Raw genomic sequence first — 17249 nt, 5'->3', positions numbered from 1 at the left:
TTATTAAGAATTAATAAAATTTAATTAAAATTAATTAATATAATTATTATTAAAATGTTAAAACATAGTGTGTTAACATCTTAAAACTCTATGTTTTCTTTTTTGAATGAGTTTTACTTCAAATCTAACCCAACATTTTCCCCCTTTTTTAGTGTGAGCAGCTATGACAAGAACCAAGCTTATTCGGCCGAGTGGTCCGACGACGAGCAGCCCACTGCATACTCCGGCAACGAAAATGGTGGAAACAGAAATTCGTTTGAAGACGATTCCAGCACTGGGAAAGGCGTCCGTGTTCGCGCCCTCTATGACTATGATGGCCAGGAGCAGGATGAGCTCACCTTCAAAGCAGGTAATTATTTGAGCACACCGGTGAATACGGATGTGATGGAAAGCTATGGTTAAAAAACAAAAACTATTGTTTCCTTTTCTGTTCTAAAGCCTCCTTCCTCTACAAGAAATAACAGGGATTAGGAATAATAGCTACACTTGGGAACAAATTACAGGCGTTTGCCATCAATTAACTCAAGCTGCTTGAGCAATGGTCCAAAAAATGCTCAGAGGTTCCTGCATGATCACAAATAGTAATTTAAAGAGAATCTCAGTAGCTGTAACATCAGCTGTGCATCTTTATCTTGATTTTTTTCTTTAGCTTTTTCATGTTTTAGCCACAGAGTTATAGACACATTTAAAGAAAAAGCAATATGTCTGTCCATAACTAAAACCAGTTTGGAGGTTCATGTTATATAAAATGTGTCTCCTTTTCCAATGATTGTGACACTGAAAGCTATGAAGTAAAAAAAAATGTTACGAGTCTGTTTTTAATTGTATTTGATAGGGAAAATGCACATCAAATGACATTTCTGTAAATGTCCTGGACTTAGCTAAAAGGTTGTTTTTCATCGGTTGTCCCTGAAGAATGCTCAATTTGTCCTATTAAAAACCAAACAAGGTTAAATAGACTTAATTATGCAAATTGTGTCAATAAATACAAAATGAATGCAAACAATAAATACAAAACAAGGAAACGTCCACACAATTATAAAAAGCATACGTAATTAAAATTAAAGTAATTGAATCTCACTAGATTTACAAAGGACAAAGATAAAGTATCCTGGTCATTTTAAAGCAAAAATCTTCAGCTGAGTAGCATAAACTGGGGGATGCAGTTCCTTGCAAAGTATTCACACCCCTAAAGTGCTTTGCATTTTGTGATGTTCCACATAAAAGAAGAAAATACAAATTTTGGCTGTATTGTGATAAAACATAGGCAAAGTTGAAGGAGTATTAATTTTAATGTTTTCTTAAAAACTAAATACATTTGTATTGTTTGAGCTGTTCTTTTAAAATGACTTATGGATAGTCTACATGGAAATATGTCTGCTCACATCAGAACCTGTGTCATTTGTGTTGATGGAATTTTTAAATCTCCTTCACAGGTGACGAATTCACCAAGACGGAGGATGAAGATGAGCAAGGCTGGTGCAGAGGTCGTTTGGACAGCGGCCAGGAGGGACTGTACCCGGCCAATTACGTGGAGCCAATCTAGTCACATGAGTGGACAGAGACATGCCGCTGGAGGCAGCTTGAACTGTCCCGTCCAACTGCACCGCACATAGCCAGAGACTTAAGAGCAACACATCCTTTGCCCAACAGATGCGCCAAGCTGTCTTGCCTAACTAAAACTTAGTAACCTAAAAAGACACTATATCAGTATAGTATATTTTATCCAGCATTTGAGGTGGGCGAAGTTACACATTCAAAAAATAGCAGTTGTGCTATTCTAGACACACTCAACAAAAACATGAAGACAGTGCAGGAACACATTGCTTCTCTGTGTGGCTGTGTTTAATATACAATGCAGCTTATTATTAACTCACAGTGTACTGCAGTGTGTTTTCCTGAAGGGAAGATATTATAATGTTTTACTCATTTAACAAAGATGAGCTTCTCTAACCTGCAATGTGTATATACGGTGTGATGCCATTTTGTGTAGCATTTTTAATGCTGTGTATGTCATTCTTACAACAGGAATGCTGTGTAGTGTTATCAGTACCACAGACACTATCCTTTTTGTTTCCTTTTTCTTTTGAATCCTGTCCAGCCTCCGTTCCAGTGTGTGCAGTGCTATGTGTTTCAAACTGTTTCTGAACATTGCATAGCAGCATGTGCTATGCAAAGAGTTACATTCCCCAAGTCCCTGCAGCCTCGCTACGGCTACATTCTGATGCAACACTTCAACTACAAATGCAGCATTACATGCTTCTGGACATGCATGTGCTCCCGGGTTCACAAGAGAAGGCTTCTCGATGAACTGACCTCACATTTGCTTTGTTTTCAACCTTTTCGTTTTTGTCCCGTAAATCCTTTGACCACACCATCCTCATGCAAATCCATGGAAAGGATTTACAGTTTTTGCAGAAGCTTTCATCCGTGCTTCAGCAAATCAGGGTTCACTTTAATCAAACTGTGCTAACGAGACATACAAGCATTACTTCTGAGCGAAGTTGGATCAACTCATCTTGAGCTTGAGACTTGAGACTGCATTATAGGAAGGATGTCTTGAACAATACATGCGCCTGGGACTCTTTTCCAGAACAAGGGGCGTGTGGATGCATGTCGGTGGATAACTGTGCAACAGTGGTTTGTCTAAAGATTGACCCCTTTCCAACAGGACATGAATGTACTTGTGATTGGGCTTTAAAGAGAGTAAGATGTCTAAATATTTTACTGGCATAAAGCAGTAGTTATGTGGCCCATCCCCAACTGAGCCAAAGAATGATCCATCACTTATCACTCCATACACTAATTACACATATCTCATGAAATGGATTCACTAAATTAGTTTTTGCTTCCCTGCCCAACCGGATTCCCTTTGGTCTGCAAAATCTGCTCAGTGAGCCAGTAACGTGTCATGCAAGATAACCCCTGACTCAGTGGAGTACATGGTTGCTTTTAAACTTTATTTTACTGTCTAGGAATTACAGTGCCTAGTTAAAGTATTCATACCACTTGAACTTTTGTTCATGTTTTGACCAGATGCTTTGTGAAGTAAAACCAAGACCAAGGAGTTCAGAAGAAGTAAAAAGGTAATTTGGGAAAAGAAAAAGGACAAATAAGAATTGATGTATGCATGTACATGTTGTGTAAACATTATATTCTCCCCCCAGAGACACAATTTAAAGCACCAATTTTGCCTGGAATTACAGGTAAATGTTTTTGGGAGCTTTTCTCTTCCAGCTTTGCACATGTTGTGGCAATTGCATTTTTTTTTTTTTTTTTTGCATATTCCTCTTTGCAAAGTAGCAAGAAATAGTAATATTTAAACCTTGCCACAGATTCTCAATTGAATTTAAGTCTGAAATCTGATTATGCCATTCTAACATTTCAATATATGCTGCTGTATATATAGTGCTATCCTGCTGGAAAGTGAACTACCACCCTACGTTTAAGTCTTCTGCAGCCTCTGAAGGGTTTTCCGTCCAGTTTTCTCTTGTATTTATCTCAATTCACTCCTGCTTCTTTGCTCTTGCTGAAGAAAATCAGGAGTAGAATAGATGTGGAGTGTTCTGAAGTTCAATTTTGGTCTCATCTGACCAAAGCAGGGACTGAATACTGATGTGTTACATTGTTTGTGGTTGAACATGTTCAACGGGTATGAATACTTATGCAAGGATCAGCATTTTATCATATTTTTTATAATTACTTTTATTACTACGATTACATTATATTTATCAAATGCTGATTAGTAGGTTGTGTACTTCCGGGTTGCACCTACAGTGCAAGTTTAGATGGAGTTTTTTTGAGACATAGTGATAAAAAATTATACATTACCAGCAGTGACTGGATGTGTTCAGCTCTGGATTTGGAAAGGTCTCACACACGAGGACAAAACACATCACCAGCTCACAAGGTGCATCTTAGAGTGCAAGCGTGTCCAGCAGGGTAAAAACGACTCCTGTTGTTAAACTCTCCCACTTTCTCAATGCTCACATGCAATACACAAACATGCAACAGCACAGGTGTTAGACTGATCATATACACATTATCTGCAAGTTCAGACTCCTTATCTATAATTCCAGGTGAATACTTTGGGGTAAAACATCCGTATCATCCAGTGTGTATGAGTCGTGTAAATGTTATACAAAGTTGTAACAAAACAAGCAAAAAAAAAAGTAAAAAAAAAAAAAAAAAATGCAAGTGATTGACTATTAAGAAAAAATGTAGTGTTATACATGTAAATGTGTTTCATTAAATGACAGCAATGGAAAACGTGTTAAGTAATAGATAACATATCGTATGAATTTTATTGCAATGAAACTGTCAGTGTATCATAAAAGCGTGATGTTATCCCACGCTGTCAGATTTGTACATGATGATGTAATTTAAAGATTATATTCTATTGTAACTGTACAACTGTGTTGAGTTGAAAATGAGACCTAACTATGTTGAGACAGTAAAAAAGGTGTACATGTAAATGCTTTTTTTTTTATGTTGATCTTTTTTCCTTATGCACACAGGGGGCTGCAGCTCACAATGTGAAAAACCCCATATTAGCAGTCTAGAAGATGTATGTTCATAGTTAGTGATGTACTTTTATCTCCTAACTGGTGTAGTGCCTGTTCATCTTGATGTAACAAGAAGTTCATTTAAATATGCATAAAAGTGATTATGATCACAGATAATAATGACTATAGTGATAAAAAGAAGAAAAAATCCAATCAAATTTGCTGTGATGGTGTCAATATTGAGATATTGATTTGGAAGGGAAAGAAGTTTGTTGAAGAAAAAAACCCAGTTCCGTCTGTGTGTGTGTTTGTTTTTCTATGGAGTCCACGTGTTATTTTAGATTATATTTCTTGTTTCCTCTGTGAAGGAGAAACCTCTTATTATATTAAAGAACCTGCACCAAGATATAAAGGTGGACATATAAAACATAAACTCATCATGTAGTGGAAACCTTTATTTACAATATCTTCATGGATATTAAAAAGGAAAATCTAATTTAAAGTGACAATGTGGGAGAAAATATCAATTTAGTCTAAGGCTCTACAATAAAGAGTGCTGTTAAAAATCTGAAATTATACAAATATGTAACTGACTGAGTCATTTTAACAAAATCACCTGTGCCACAATTATTGGTACAACTAAATAACTTGATTAGATAAATGTAACTGAAGCCAAATTTATACTTTTTGAAGTTGATCCATGTTTCTAGTAACTTCTAATCTGTAATCCATAGCTTTCTGTTTGTTTGGGGTATAAATATGACTTGACAAAGAAGCTTGTGTTTTTAATAACTTTAGAGAAGCAAAGAAACTAAGCAATCTTTGAGTCATCAAGTCTCAATAACAATCATGTTTTTGTGTTTGGTAGATGCCATTATCCACAGTTATTTATAAATTAGAAAATACCAATACAGTAACTATCAAGGCAATAGAGTAGTGCCAAGACAATTCATTGCTGTCCTACACAAATATAAATGGTAAACTCTGCGGGGACTTTACATATTATTGCGTGTTTTGGTCAAATTAAACAAAAATATAGATTTTTGAGAAAACTCAAGGTGGATTTTATGTCAAACAAGTAATAAATATATGAAAAGCATTCACTGTGAACTGTTAGGTATTATAGAGCATTGGTGCCAAGGTGGGCCTTTTTCTCTCCCAAAGGCCATGGGAGTCTGATTGGAGTGTTTGTAATATAACATCTTTGAAATACTTGGACAATTTAGATTAAAATTATGGCGGACTGACTATCAGTGAACTGAAAATGGGTTGTCCTTTACACTTTTAGTTTTAAGCTGGAGTCAGACTTATGGTCAACGAATCCATAAACAAAAACTGCAGACACGACAAAGCATGTAGCTCATTTCTGTGATAATTTAATTGTAGAAACATTCATCAAACATATAAGAAATGATCTTTCACTTGTTTGCACTTCCTCACTTGCATACATGCGCTGCTGTGTGAGTCTTACACCAACTGATTCACCCTGTGAAGGAAACTTCAGATGCTACACAAAGAAAACAACACACCTAGTACGCGATGAAATGACATTTGGAAGAAGAAACACACATCGCACGAGTTACTGGAAGGAAATGCTTCAGCGCAACAGGAGCAGTATTTCTGCATTAGCTGGTATTGTCATATCATGGTTCAGCGCCTCAGGGGTTTACACTTTCATCAACTAAAGGGCACCAATTTGATGAGGTGGTCTAACACACTGACTGCAGATGATATAATCACAGCGATCATAACCTTTCTCTGACTTCGCAGTCATTCTGAAAGAAAATAACAGCATTTGTGAAGAAGGTTAGATCACTCAGTGCATATATTAGTCATTTGGTAAAAGAACGTAAAGAACTGCTGACACTTCAAAAGGACATGTGAATTCATTTGCAATGACACAATAAGCTGTAGAGATGCACCAATCAATGACACAATAAGCTGTAGAGATGCACCAATCAGGCTTTTGCTTACTAACACCAATTTCCAGTTTCCTATTAGGTCTGAACTGGCAATTACAATTTTGCTTTATCTGATATTTTTATTCCATGACACTTAAAATACAAAAAAATGTGCTGCAGATTTTTATTAGTAATAGACTTAGCAGAAAATTCCAGAACCGCAATAATATCTTAATTTATGCAAAGGATACCCCTTTAAAGTTTATCTAAATTATATTAAATTTAAAAATTGTGCTAAACTAAATGTGGATGGCTAATGTATATTGAAAATACAGTTTTGGCATGTTTTATATGGACATCAACTCCATGTCAAGAAATGAACTTTCAATGCTTACTGAGAGCCTAAAGGTGTTTAAGTAAATATTAGCCAAAATAGTCAGAAAGTAGAATAAGCCGTCAGTTTCGCGCATCACAAACAAATCAACAGCGTAGACAGCTTAGTGTAGGGTGGGATTCACTAATGTTATTGGGCCATTGCTGCAATATTTTAGTTGATTCTGTAGAAGTGGAGAACATGTGTGATATACTGTATGTGGCGGGTGAGAGTTGCTCAGGAGGCATCATTTTTATCTTGTCAAATGATCCATGGCAACAGGAGCTGTCCAGTGATCAAACTGTGTCATGCTGAAGAGTCAAAATAGGACAGAGCACAAATTTCCTACGGGAAACTGGACTTCCCTCACCATGGAAACAAAAGGCACAAAATATGATAGGTGTTTTGGTTTTGGTGCTTTTCATGAACGATCTGATTTTTGAGAGTTTGATTGGCCAAAGACCAGTCAGAGCCAATCAACAGAAAATTGGCCAATTACAATCTGTGGCTAATTTATTGGTGCATCTCTAATTAGTTCAGTACATGTTAATACATAGCTTCCAAAACATTTTTGTAAGACAAAAGACAGGGAAAGAAAGTACACAGAGTCAAACTGCCAGTTTAGTTCAAACATAATCCAGGTTCTTTGGGTAATAGAAAACATTGTCAACGTTGTAATTTTTGTCTACATTCACAAAATACATTCAACCTAAATGTTAAGTCTAATACAGGCTGAACCAAACTCTTTGATTTTGTATAATGTGACATAATGTCTTTATAAAGTATTTATTGATGTCAATATGGCTTGAGTTTTAAGTCTTACAGCATGATGTGCACTAATTGAGTTACAATGCTGTGTTTGTAAATGAAAACCCTCATTTGTGAGGCATAATTAGATATATTCAAAAGTAACTTAGCCTGAAAACTCTAAAAAAAAACATCAACTTCAGAGATGAGTTGTTAATAGCAAAAATGCTCCTTTTTTGTGCCTGCTTTTGTGACTTCAGGACCAATTTAAAGCTTGGTGGATGGTGCAGGTGGGCCCATTCTGGAGAAAATGACATGAAAGTTTTCAAGACTTAAACTAAACCTAATACCAACTCACACAATGACTGGATAAAGCACCAATAAATTTATATAATGATATTGTATTTGATACAAGTTGCTAACAGTATTGATTCCGCGGATATGCGAGTGAACTTGATTCAACTCAATTTTGCCAAATCTATATTTGTCTAAGTAGCAATGGCCACCAACCTGACTAAGCACAAAAAATGTGTTCAGCTGTTTACACTCCATGCAGTGTGACAGGGTAGAAAAAATGTCAATATGCCAAGAGTCATGTAGTAAAAATCTTACACTAACTGACTTGACATCTAAAACCCAAAAACTGCATTTCAGGGTAGCCTTTACAATCAACCTTAGTGCTATATAGGCCAGAGGGTCCAAAATTCAAGAAAACAAACTAAGAGAAGCAGAAACTGTAGAATCAGTTGGCAAAAATTAATGGCTTTAACTCTGAAGTCTCTTTTCAGGTTGCACAATGCACGCACATCTTCACACACACACAAAAAAGCTCTCAAACACCCACTACTTTCAGCTCTGCCCATGTGCATCCTTGTCAACTAGGGAAAAAAAAAGGAAATCTTAAAAGTAAAAGGAAAAAAAAAAGCTTATCACTCAAGACTCATAGCACTCATATTTTTTAACTTAGCATTCACACGTGCATACAGTGGGATGTTGGTTCAGCTGCACATCAGGAGCGTCGGCCTCCGGCGTTTTTGTTTGTTTGTTTGTTTTTAAGTGTAATTGGACTTTGCATAAAGTGTTTTGACCTCCACACTCCACAGTAAAGCCTCCTGGTTTATTGGTGTGAGAAATTCCAGAGGTACAACTTAGTGCTGCCATACAGTGATAAGTCCCATGATTAAGAGTGCCCAAAAGGAGAGGGCTCTTGTATCTGTAAGAGAAGGGAATAATTTAAAAATAATTAATCAGAGGTGCAAAACCAGAGAGTTAGAAAAGAAACACACACAGATATTGTAAACAGATAAATGTAGAACACATGAAACAGAACTCATGTTTTTAACTCACACACCATAAAGCCAAAACTTAAATACGAAGGGAGTTTTAGAAGTGAGCAGTGGAGATGGGTGCAGCAGAAAGCTGCAAATACTTAATTCCATTTTTATTCCATAGCTGCTGCATTGATTCCTTTATTAAAATATTCAGATTTAGTACATTTATTGGCACCTCTGACAAAGATGTGCAAAAAGCCTTTAAGATGTAAATCCTTCTCTGCTGCTGTAGCATAATCTCACACTGAAAGCCTCCTGAGAATCCAACCTTTAAATTCGGTGTTTGATTTTGTGAGGAAAAAAAAACAAACTATAACATTCTCAGTGGCAAGATTATTGCTATCCCTTGCTGTCAATGATTTGTAAAACCACCTTCTGAAATAGGACAGAACTTGGGCTGCTTTCACAAAGGAAGTGGTCACCATGCAGAGCAGGCACGGTGGTAAAGAAAGTAAAGAAGAAACAAATATGCAGAAGCTCTGTGCTGGAAAACTGATGCATAGATTGTCACCTGTGGTTCACCAAGTCTCCAAAACAACCATTAGGTGCTACCTAAATGCTAGAGCTGCACAAGATACTGTTAAGACTGAAAGATTACTGTGTGATAAATCACAATCACAAACTGTTTAGACCTAATACTTGGAAGGATAATATATTTCAAGTGACATTCATGCAAATTCTGCATGCCAATAATTCATTTGGCCGGTCAGATAGGTTTTCATTCTCCTAAATGCTCACAGTTTATATAGTGACTGAGATGCTAAAGCTCACAAAGGGAGGTGAAAGTACTGAGATGCAGGAAAAGCAAAAAAATGAGTCAAAAAATGTGGGTTCATCGTCTTAACGGTGTCAAAACTGTCACCTAATTACAAATGTACTGCTACAGTACAGCCAGGCTAGATGTATATCTATACTGAATAAAAGTCTGATAGATTTTATTTTACAATTAATTTCAACATAACGATCAAAAACTTATGACCAAATTATAAGAGAAGTGCTTAACCTTATGCTTACAGTAAAAAAATAAAAAAATAAAATCAAGCTTTCTACACCTTGGTGCAGCCACATCTGCTTTTAATTGCTGTATTAAAACTTAGCTAAATACAGCAAGTGTTTACAAATGACCTACAGCTTGTTTTTATTGTTAAGAACGTACAAATATTTTCTTGTTTTCTTCAATCTGGCCCAAAATAATAAGCCAACTGGATGCCTTTCATTTAATAAGGAAAACAAGCAAAAGGCATTTGAAGTTTTGAATTTATAATCCTGCTCCTAAAAAAAAAATAAAAAAAAATAATAATAACATTTTTTTTTTTTACATTAAAATTCAAAATTAGATTATTGTTGAGTACATAAAAAAATAAAAAAAATTTTTTTCTGGTTTTAGTTTTTAAAAGTGGTATTTTTTAAGCCCGTGAGTATTTTTGAGCTGATTTTGGCCCAGGAGACAAAAAGTTTGGACAGCCTTGATCTAGAGAGATTGTGTAAAGAGAGTTGGTCAAAGATCCCTGAGTGTGTATCCTTCAGCCTTGTGAAATATTACAGGACAGGACCGAGCACAGCCCTATTGGCTAAAGGGGGTTGTATAATGTGTTGACAGAGGAGGTACAAACTATTCTTCCACTGGTGCATTTCTTGAAATACACTTAAATTACAGGTTGGATTTTTTCTGTGTGTGTGTACTTCAATAAAAGACTAATTTACTTCAAAGCTTTTTGAACTATAATGGAGTCGTAGATAAATGTTTTATGGAACTCACCAGTCTGAAAACAGCTTCTAAAAGCAACATGATTCAATTTTAAAGCCTATTTTCTCCTGATTTAGTTGTAAGAAAAATCTTTCTTCTCTCCAAAATATCTCACCTGGTTACACGGAACTACTGATAGACTGCTTTGTAGACGGTTTGCTACTATATCCACAGAGCCGTGTGAAAGTCCATTCTGGCCTTGCTGCAGCGGGTGTGGGCTTCCCTGCAAATGTTCCTCTGTGACACTACTGCTGCTGTCACTGTGGACGTGGTTGTTGTTACTGTTGGGGCACTTGCTCTTCTGTGGCGAGGCAAACGGGTTGTAGTCTCCTTCCAGGCTGCGGTGAGGCTGGGTGTTGAACTCAGCTTGGAAAGAGGAAAGTTGCTGCGTGACTCCGAGGAGGCCTCCGACTTCTACGCTCAGAATCACCCAAATGACATCTGACGAGGCAAAGGAACACGGTTACTACATTAAAAAAAAATTAAAAATCCAACACTTTCTTAAAAATATTATATCACAGCTTGATCATAGTAGTTATTCAGAAGCTCTGTTTTTGTTTCCTCCTGTTGGGACGTTGTTCAGTAAAAGGTATTAGAGGTAAAGGTTAGAATTCACTTTCAAAAATATGTGAAACAACCAAGCTGTGTTTGATTTGAAAATATCTTATTGAAGTAGCAGATGAGATATTAATGGACAGCATTGATATCATTCCTAATTTTATGTAGAAGAAACTCAAACTAACTTCAAATCATGTAGCCTAAACTATACTACATGTTCATAAGCAAAAAACAGTTTTTTTACTTCTCACGTAAGTAAGAAAACTTGTTTGTAGGTAGGTATTAAATATGTTTTGACATCCTCTATGATCTAGTTCACTGAATAAAAAAAAGAACTTGTAATCCATTAAAAGTGTACTACTTATGGGTTTTTCTCAACTAGATAATCTAATACAGGGTCCCTACATATTTTTTGTATAAAGATTGAATACTTTCTCAGTTCTCCATCATTTAAAGCTGCAGTATATAACTTTGATAAGCAGTAAGTTTTTTTTTACATATTTGTTAAAACTGTCACTGTGCTGTGACAAAATAATAAGAAACAGATAATTTGTGCAAAAAAACATTAGCTCCACTGCCTCCTTCCTGTGGTCTTATGGCCATATGCAGAAATACACCACAGGTTAGTTACCATGGCCACCGAGGATGGCCGATAAACTGTTTTCCTGTGATGATGAGTTGTTTCAATGCCATTAGTACATTGAGCAGCATATATACAAGCATAATTGACCTTTCTCCTGGTTCTGATTGGTTGTTTTCTGACTGAGAGCGGTGCATTTCAGTTTGAACAAATATGCACAACACAAAAATAGTTTATGAAGTTACATACTGGAGCTTTACATTCATTCATTGTCAAAGCAATGTCTGAAAAAGCAACTGCGTCAATTATTGATGTGCTTTGTTTAAAATTTGCCCAGATTCCTGGCAGATCCTAATGTTGACCACTAAGTGCTCAATCATTACACAAAGGAGTAGACTGACAATGCATTGTAGGATTTACATGGTAATTATCAAACAGAGGAGGACTGTGGATGGTTGTTTACAGTTAAGGCAAAATGGGAATCTTCAGTTTGGAACAGTTCAATGAATGGCTAAGTTCAACTCTTCAACTCCTAAAAGTGAGGGAAATATCAGTATTTCAGAATAACACTGGCAGTGAAATTTTATGTATTTTACGGTTTGTCAATATGAAACTTTGATTGCCAGTGTGTACTGTTGCATCAAGCTGGTTAGTAAAAGCTTTTCTAAGTTGAAATAAAACACTTGTGAAATTTAAGTCTACCATGCCTCGAAAGACAAACTCTTCTTCTATAAATAGGCTGAAAGGGATCGAATTACAAGCTGTTTCGTTCCAAGCTGTAAGGTTTGTTTTGATTGATTTTGGAGCTTATTACATTTGCTGTGGTAACCGGATAAAAAAACGCACAATCTCAGTCACCTAACAAGAGTCTGAACTTTCCATGAGCACCACTTACTGGGCTTATGTTCACAATACCATTGTGTATGAAACTGAGTGCGTTAATGGGGTGAAGTTAAGTGGTTTAACTTTACAGCTCTATAAAATCCCAAAACGTGAAGTTACTTTGTTCAACAAATATTAAAAAATAATCACATGAATGTGAGTTTCTAATGTAATGAAATGGTGTTCCCTACAATATAAATAAACTCTTTCATAAAACAAAAAATGTGTTAATGCAAAGGTAACATTATTGTTCCAGCAACTAAATTTCTTTGTAAGTCTACAGAAATTCCAGTAAAGCTGCTGACATCTTGTTATTGTTGTTATTCGGTTGACTGTGTGACATGGCTTTGTGTTAAATTTTCATGACGAGCAGGCCACTGAGATCTGATTACTCCAGATAGATTTTACTGCCAAGTGGGAAAAGGGCTAAAGCTGTTAACTTGGGATTTAATCAGTCAGGGAGAGTGTTGCTAGATCTGAACAAAGGCTTTAATAACTTCCTTTTATTAAGACAAAGCAATCTCCTCCTTCTGTAAAAATGCTGTTTTATACTCTGTTTAATTGTCTTTTTGTAGACTTTCACTATTTGAATGTAGTGGGTTTTTCAGAATAATTCATTAGCTGATATCAGAGTCATCAGTACGAACGGTGCAGGAGGCTGCTATCCACAGCAGGTTGCTGAAGTGTAAGTGTGCTCTCCTTACCTCCATAGTAAAGTCCTGTAGCTGTGCACATTCTCCACTGACCCTGGTACATGCCAGGAGAAACGGGGCTGTGCATCTGCACACTGACATCAGTCATTTCCTGGGGATCTAGAGAGCGCACCATCACCATGTTCACATGGCCAAACTGATCACCTCCCACATACTTCAGAGAAACCCCAGGAGGCCATGACTCTGGACCTGGAAGGCACGGACACAAACAAGAAGCTCACATGGTTGTATTTTTACCCTTTAATATAAAAAGGATTTCTAGAACTATTTCATTTCAAAAATCCATAATTTTCCAGATTCAAGTGTCTGCATTTTTTCCAACAGTTTCCATAACATTAAAGACATTTGAGCACAAAACATTTACCTAGTTGGGGTTTGCTATTTGTAGGTTCCAAAAAAGAACAAAACAATGAAACACCTGGATTCCAATTTAGCACAATGTTCCTTTTCTTGGTATAATGGTGTTTGAACACTGCCACATATGCAGAGTCTGGTTCTGGTGGAGGCTTTTATCTTGTGAAAGGGGAGCTGTTCCTTTCTACAGTCACCATGTGCTTGCTCAGAAGAGGGATTGCTGCAAAGACAGTAGTCACTTGATGCATTTGGCTGAGCTTCTGTTCCTTTAATTAAAAAACTTTTACCAGCTGGCATTATAAAATAAATTTGACTCTGCTGCATAATAACCATTAGAAAAGGAGTGTATGTAATTGAGTTTAAATCTCCCTGCATGATTGGACTATAATAGATTGCTTTAATTATATATTCCTGGATGTGCATAGGACCAATTTGCCTAGTAAAGTTCTTGATATTACCATTTATACACTATTACCAATAAATTGAACAAAATGAAACGTTTTCTGTGAGATTTTTCTTTGTAAAAAAAATCTGAAACTAGAATCATAAGATTTTTATCTCTTAGATTTAAAAAAAAGGAATAAAGTTTGAAAATAAAACATTTTACCATTATTTTTTCATAATTTCCAGACTTTTCAAGACAGCATGGGACCTCTGTAAAAAAGAACTTTTATGAATGGTCCAGCTGGCTTACCAGTATTCTGTATCCTCCAGGTTTTTGTGAATGGTGTGTCAGGTGGAACGGATTCACCCTCACCAATCGTCACATCCTTCACAAAGGACATGCAAGGTGCACTGAAGTTTGGGCTTTCAAAGTCATAGTAAGCTCCTATGGCAGCCTGCAAATTCCTAGAATAAAGAAAGAGAAGAATGGCAACAGAAATCAGACCAGATTCCTGCACAACAAAACATATATGTCTGTTATATTTCAGCAGCAGCTTAAACAGAATGAGAACATTTAAGTTAAATAAGAGTGAACTAAGTTAACTAAACCTTTTTTACATAGATTTTTTTTATTTTAAAATTAGTTAGAAGTGTTAAGCAGCCTCTCTAGGACATACTCTATCTTTCATCTGATGTCTAGCAGGAAATGCTTAAGCCACTCAGAGGCCTTAATAAGGTAAATAAAAAGAAAAACAATTATAAAAATTAAAGCTTGAAGGGCAGAAAAAAACAATTGCTGCTGAAAAAGGCTAATTGTAGTTTCCTAAAATCAACTAAACTAACACCTTCCACAAAATTTCAAATGGTCTAAACATTTACCATGAAAATACATGAATTGAAATCCTTCCAAACTAGCTCTGGCTCTATGTTTAAGGTTGTCCTCCTGTCAGAATACAAAACTTGAACTTAAAATGTATTGGTCGTGAAGTGACAAAATCTAAAAATGTTGTAAGGTTATGAAGACTTTTGCAAGGTACTTGAAACAAGTATGTAGCTTTAATGAAGCTTACTTCTTTTGTTCACATAACGCCATATTTAGGCAGGTATGTGTTTTAAGGGGAATTTCAGAACAGTCAGTCACACTCTTAAGCACATTTATTTTCGTTTTCCCACCATTGCACTGCGTAGCTCACTATTAAATAGAGAAAACAAGCCACCGGAAGTCAAAGTCATTCAAACAGCAAACTAAAATAATTCCCCTGATATTCTCAATGAAAAAAAAATCGATATTAAGCTCTCAATCATATTGAAGGAGTTTAAATTTTACCCAGAGTATCTGGCGTTGAAGGCGATCTAAGCAGCGAGTGAGCGCTTGTAGATTATGTAATAAATGAGGGGATTACTCGGGTGGCATTTGCAATAGATATGCCCTGATGTTATGATCTTTTGAATATCCAATTAAAAGCAAAGAGGTTTTGGATTATATTCTCATTACACACCAGAATAATGTAACGCAGTCAGTATTTTAACAGATATGCAAATACTGCCACCATCTGTGTCCCTGACAGGCAATCAAAAGTCACACACTGACTCAGCTAGTTACGTTACTACGACGTCGTTAACTGTCCCTGGTAATAGGTCCAAACAATAATGTTCCTTGTCAACTAAAGTAAGCTAGTTTCATTACTTTTATCTTCAGTTTCCTTTTTTTTAGATTAATAACCTTTGTATAGCGAGAGACGCAGTGCAGAAAGCTAGCTACATATCTGTATCTTTTCTCCGACACCCAGCGCATAGCAGGCCGTAAACGAATCCCCGAGCTCACCAGTTGGTCATGTCCAAGAAGAAGGCGCATCCGGCGGGATTCAGCTGAAACCCCAGGAGCCTCTGAAATTCCGATATTAAAATGTCTTTGTCTGTTGTTCCCATGCAGCTGAATTTCTGCATGAGCTCCTGGTCCAGGTCCAGGTCCATGCCCTCCATGACGGATAAGCCCGGGGCAGAGACAGGGGGCTGCGATACTAATTTACACCGAGGCCTCGACTTGTCATAACAAACTCCAAACCAGGGCCGAGTGCGCATGTCACATGACTGAACCCTGCGAGTGAGTCAATACAGAAAAAAAAGAAAAAGAGCGCTGCTTCATTGTTGACTATTTTCACTGTACAAATGACATGTAATAACTATTATTCCTTTTAATAAAATCATAGTTTTAAGTGTATGAACTATTAAATAATGAGTAAAATATTTGTATAAGTCACAGTTAGCTGATTTAAATTTTGAGGTGTTTTTTTTAACTCATGTTAAAATTTATATCAATTTTTTTTTTTACTTGTAAGTTGTGACATTTTCACTCAGTATTATGTGGAATATAAAGAACTGGTTCCTCCAGGAAACTGACAAAGTTAGGTGTCTTTAATAGTCTGTAAGAGAACGCATAAAACAGTTCATTGTGTGGAACATTTATTTTTTAATTAAAATCATTAAATGACCATTCTTTATTAGTTGATCTGTTTAGTATCCTGATTTAGCAAAAAATGAAATGATGAGAAGCCATCAGCATTAAAAGTAACAGAAGTACAAGTTTAAAATATATAACTGTATTTTGACCTGAATAATTTAAGTAATTTAACTTTTAGATGAAATTCTAACATATTTGGATGACATGTTGGCAAGGTTAGGTAGAGTACCCAAACATTGTATTAAAATAAGATTAGCAGCACTGATTAAACAAGGCTGAGAACTGTAACTGTACATGACGCTTGATTTAATATTTCAAATCATGTGGCAAGATGGACAACAATGTAAAGATATAAAACTCTGGTACTGAAAATATTAAAATGAAAAATACAAGCAAAAACAATAGCATATTTTAGGCAAAACAAACACTTTTCCTATTTATATTTTTCAATATAATAGCTATGAAAATGAGACTGAGAATAGATAATATACATGTTAGAAAAGGAACAATGGTGTTCACTGTGTATTCATTTGACGTCAAAAATGACACAACAGACTCAGCAGACAGAAAATAATATTTAAACAACAAAACTTGTGTACAGCACAAGCAAGTTTCATTTTATGAATGGTAAATGCATCTACAATGCGCAACCGGGAGATGGCAGCATCGTGTCGTAACTGTTGATGTTTTTGTTTTGTTTTTTTTCCATCATT

General features: G+C 36.0%; 2 protein-coding genes across 4 annotated transcripts in view; one reads left to right on the top strand and one right to left on the bottom strand.

Annotated features, from left to right (window-relative positions):
- Positions 1–4782, top strand: part of pacsin1a (protein kinase C and casein kinase substrate in neurons 1a) — a 41476-nt gene extending 36694 nt beyond the window's left edge. For all 3 annotated transcript variants that reach the window (XM_032577152.1, XM_032577224.1, XM_032577300.1), the window contains 2 exons: positions 153–349; positions 1437–4782. In XM_032577152.1, the coding sequence (XP_032433043.1) occupies positions 153–349; positions 1437–1546 (307 nt within the window). In that variant the 3' untranslated portion in view covers positions 1547–4782. The remainder of the gene's footprint in view (positions 1–152; positions 350–1436) is intronic.
- A 1077-nt stretch (positions 4783–5859) lies between these two features.
- LOC116729000 (protein ILRUN-like) lies at positions 5860–16196 on the bottom strand. Its single transcript, XM_032577413.1, has 5 exons — positions 15901–16196; positions 14386–14540; positions 13329–13526; positions 10720–11045; positions 5860–8739 (listed from the first exon to the last, which is right to left on the bottom strand). The coding sequence occupies exons 1-5, from the start codon at positions 16155–16157 to the stop codon at positions 8707–8709; spliced, it is 969 nt and encodes a 322-aa protein (XP_032433304.1). The 5' UTR covers positions 16158–16196; the 3' UTR covers positions 5860–8706.
- Between the last annotated feature and the right edge of the window lie 1053 nt (positions 16197–17249).

The sequence above is a fragment of the Xiphophorus hellerii genome, chromosome 1, assembly GCF_003331165.1.
Source record: "Xiphophorus hellerii strain 12219 chromosome 1, Xiphophorus_hellerii-4.1, whole genome shotgun sequence".
NCBI lineage: Eukaryota > Metazoa > Chordata > Actinopteri > Cyprinodontiformes > Poeciliidae > Xiphophorus > Xiphophorus hellerii.
Note: the sequence above shows the minus strand (reverse complement) of the source record. Positions and strands in the feature narration are given on the sequence as shown.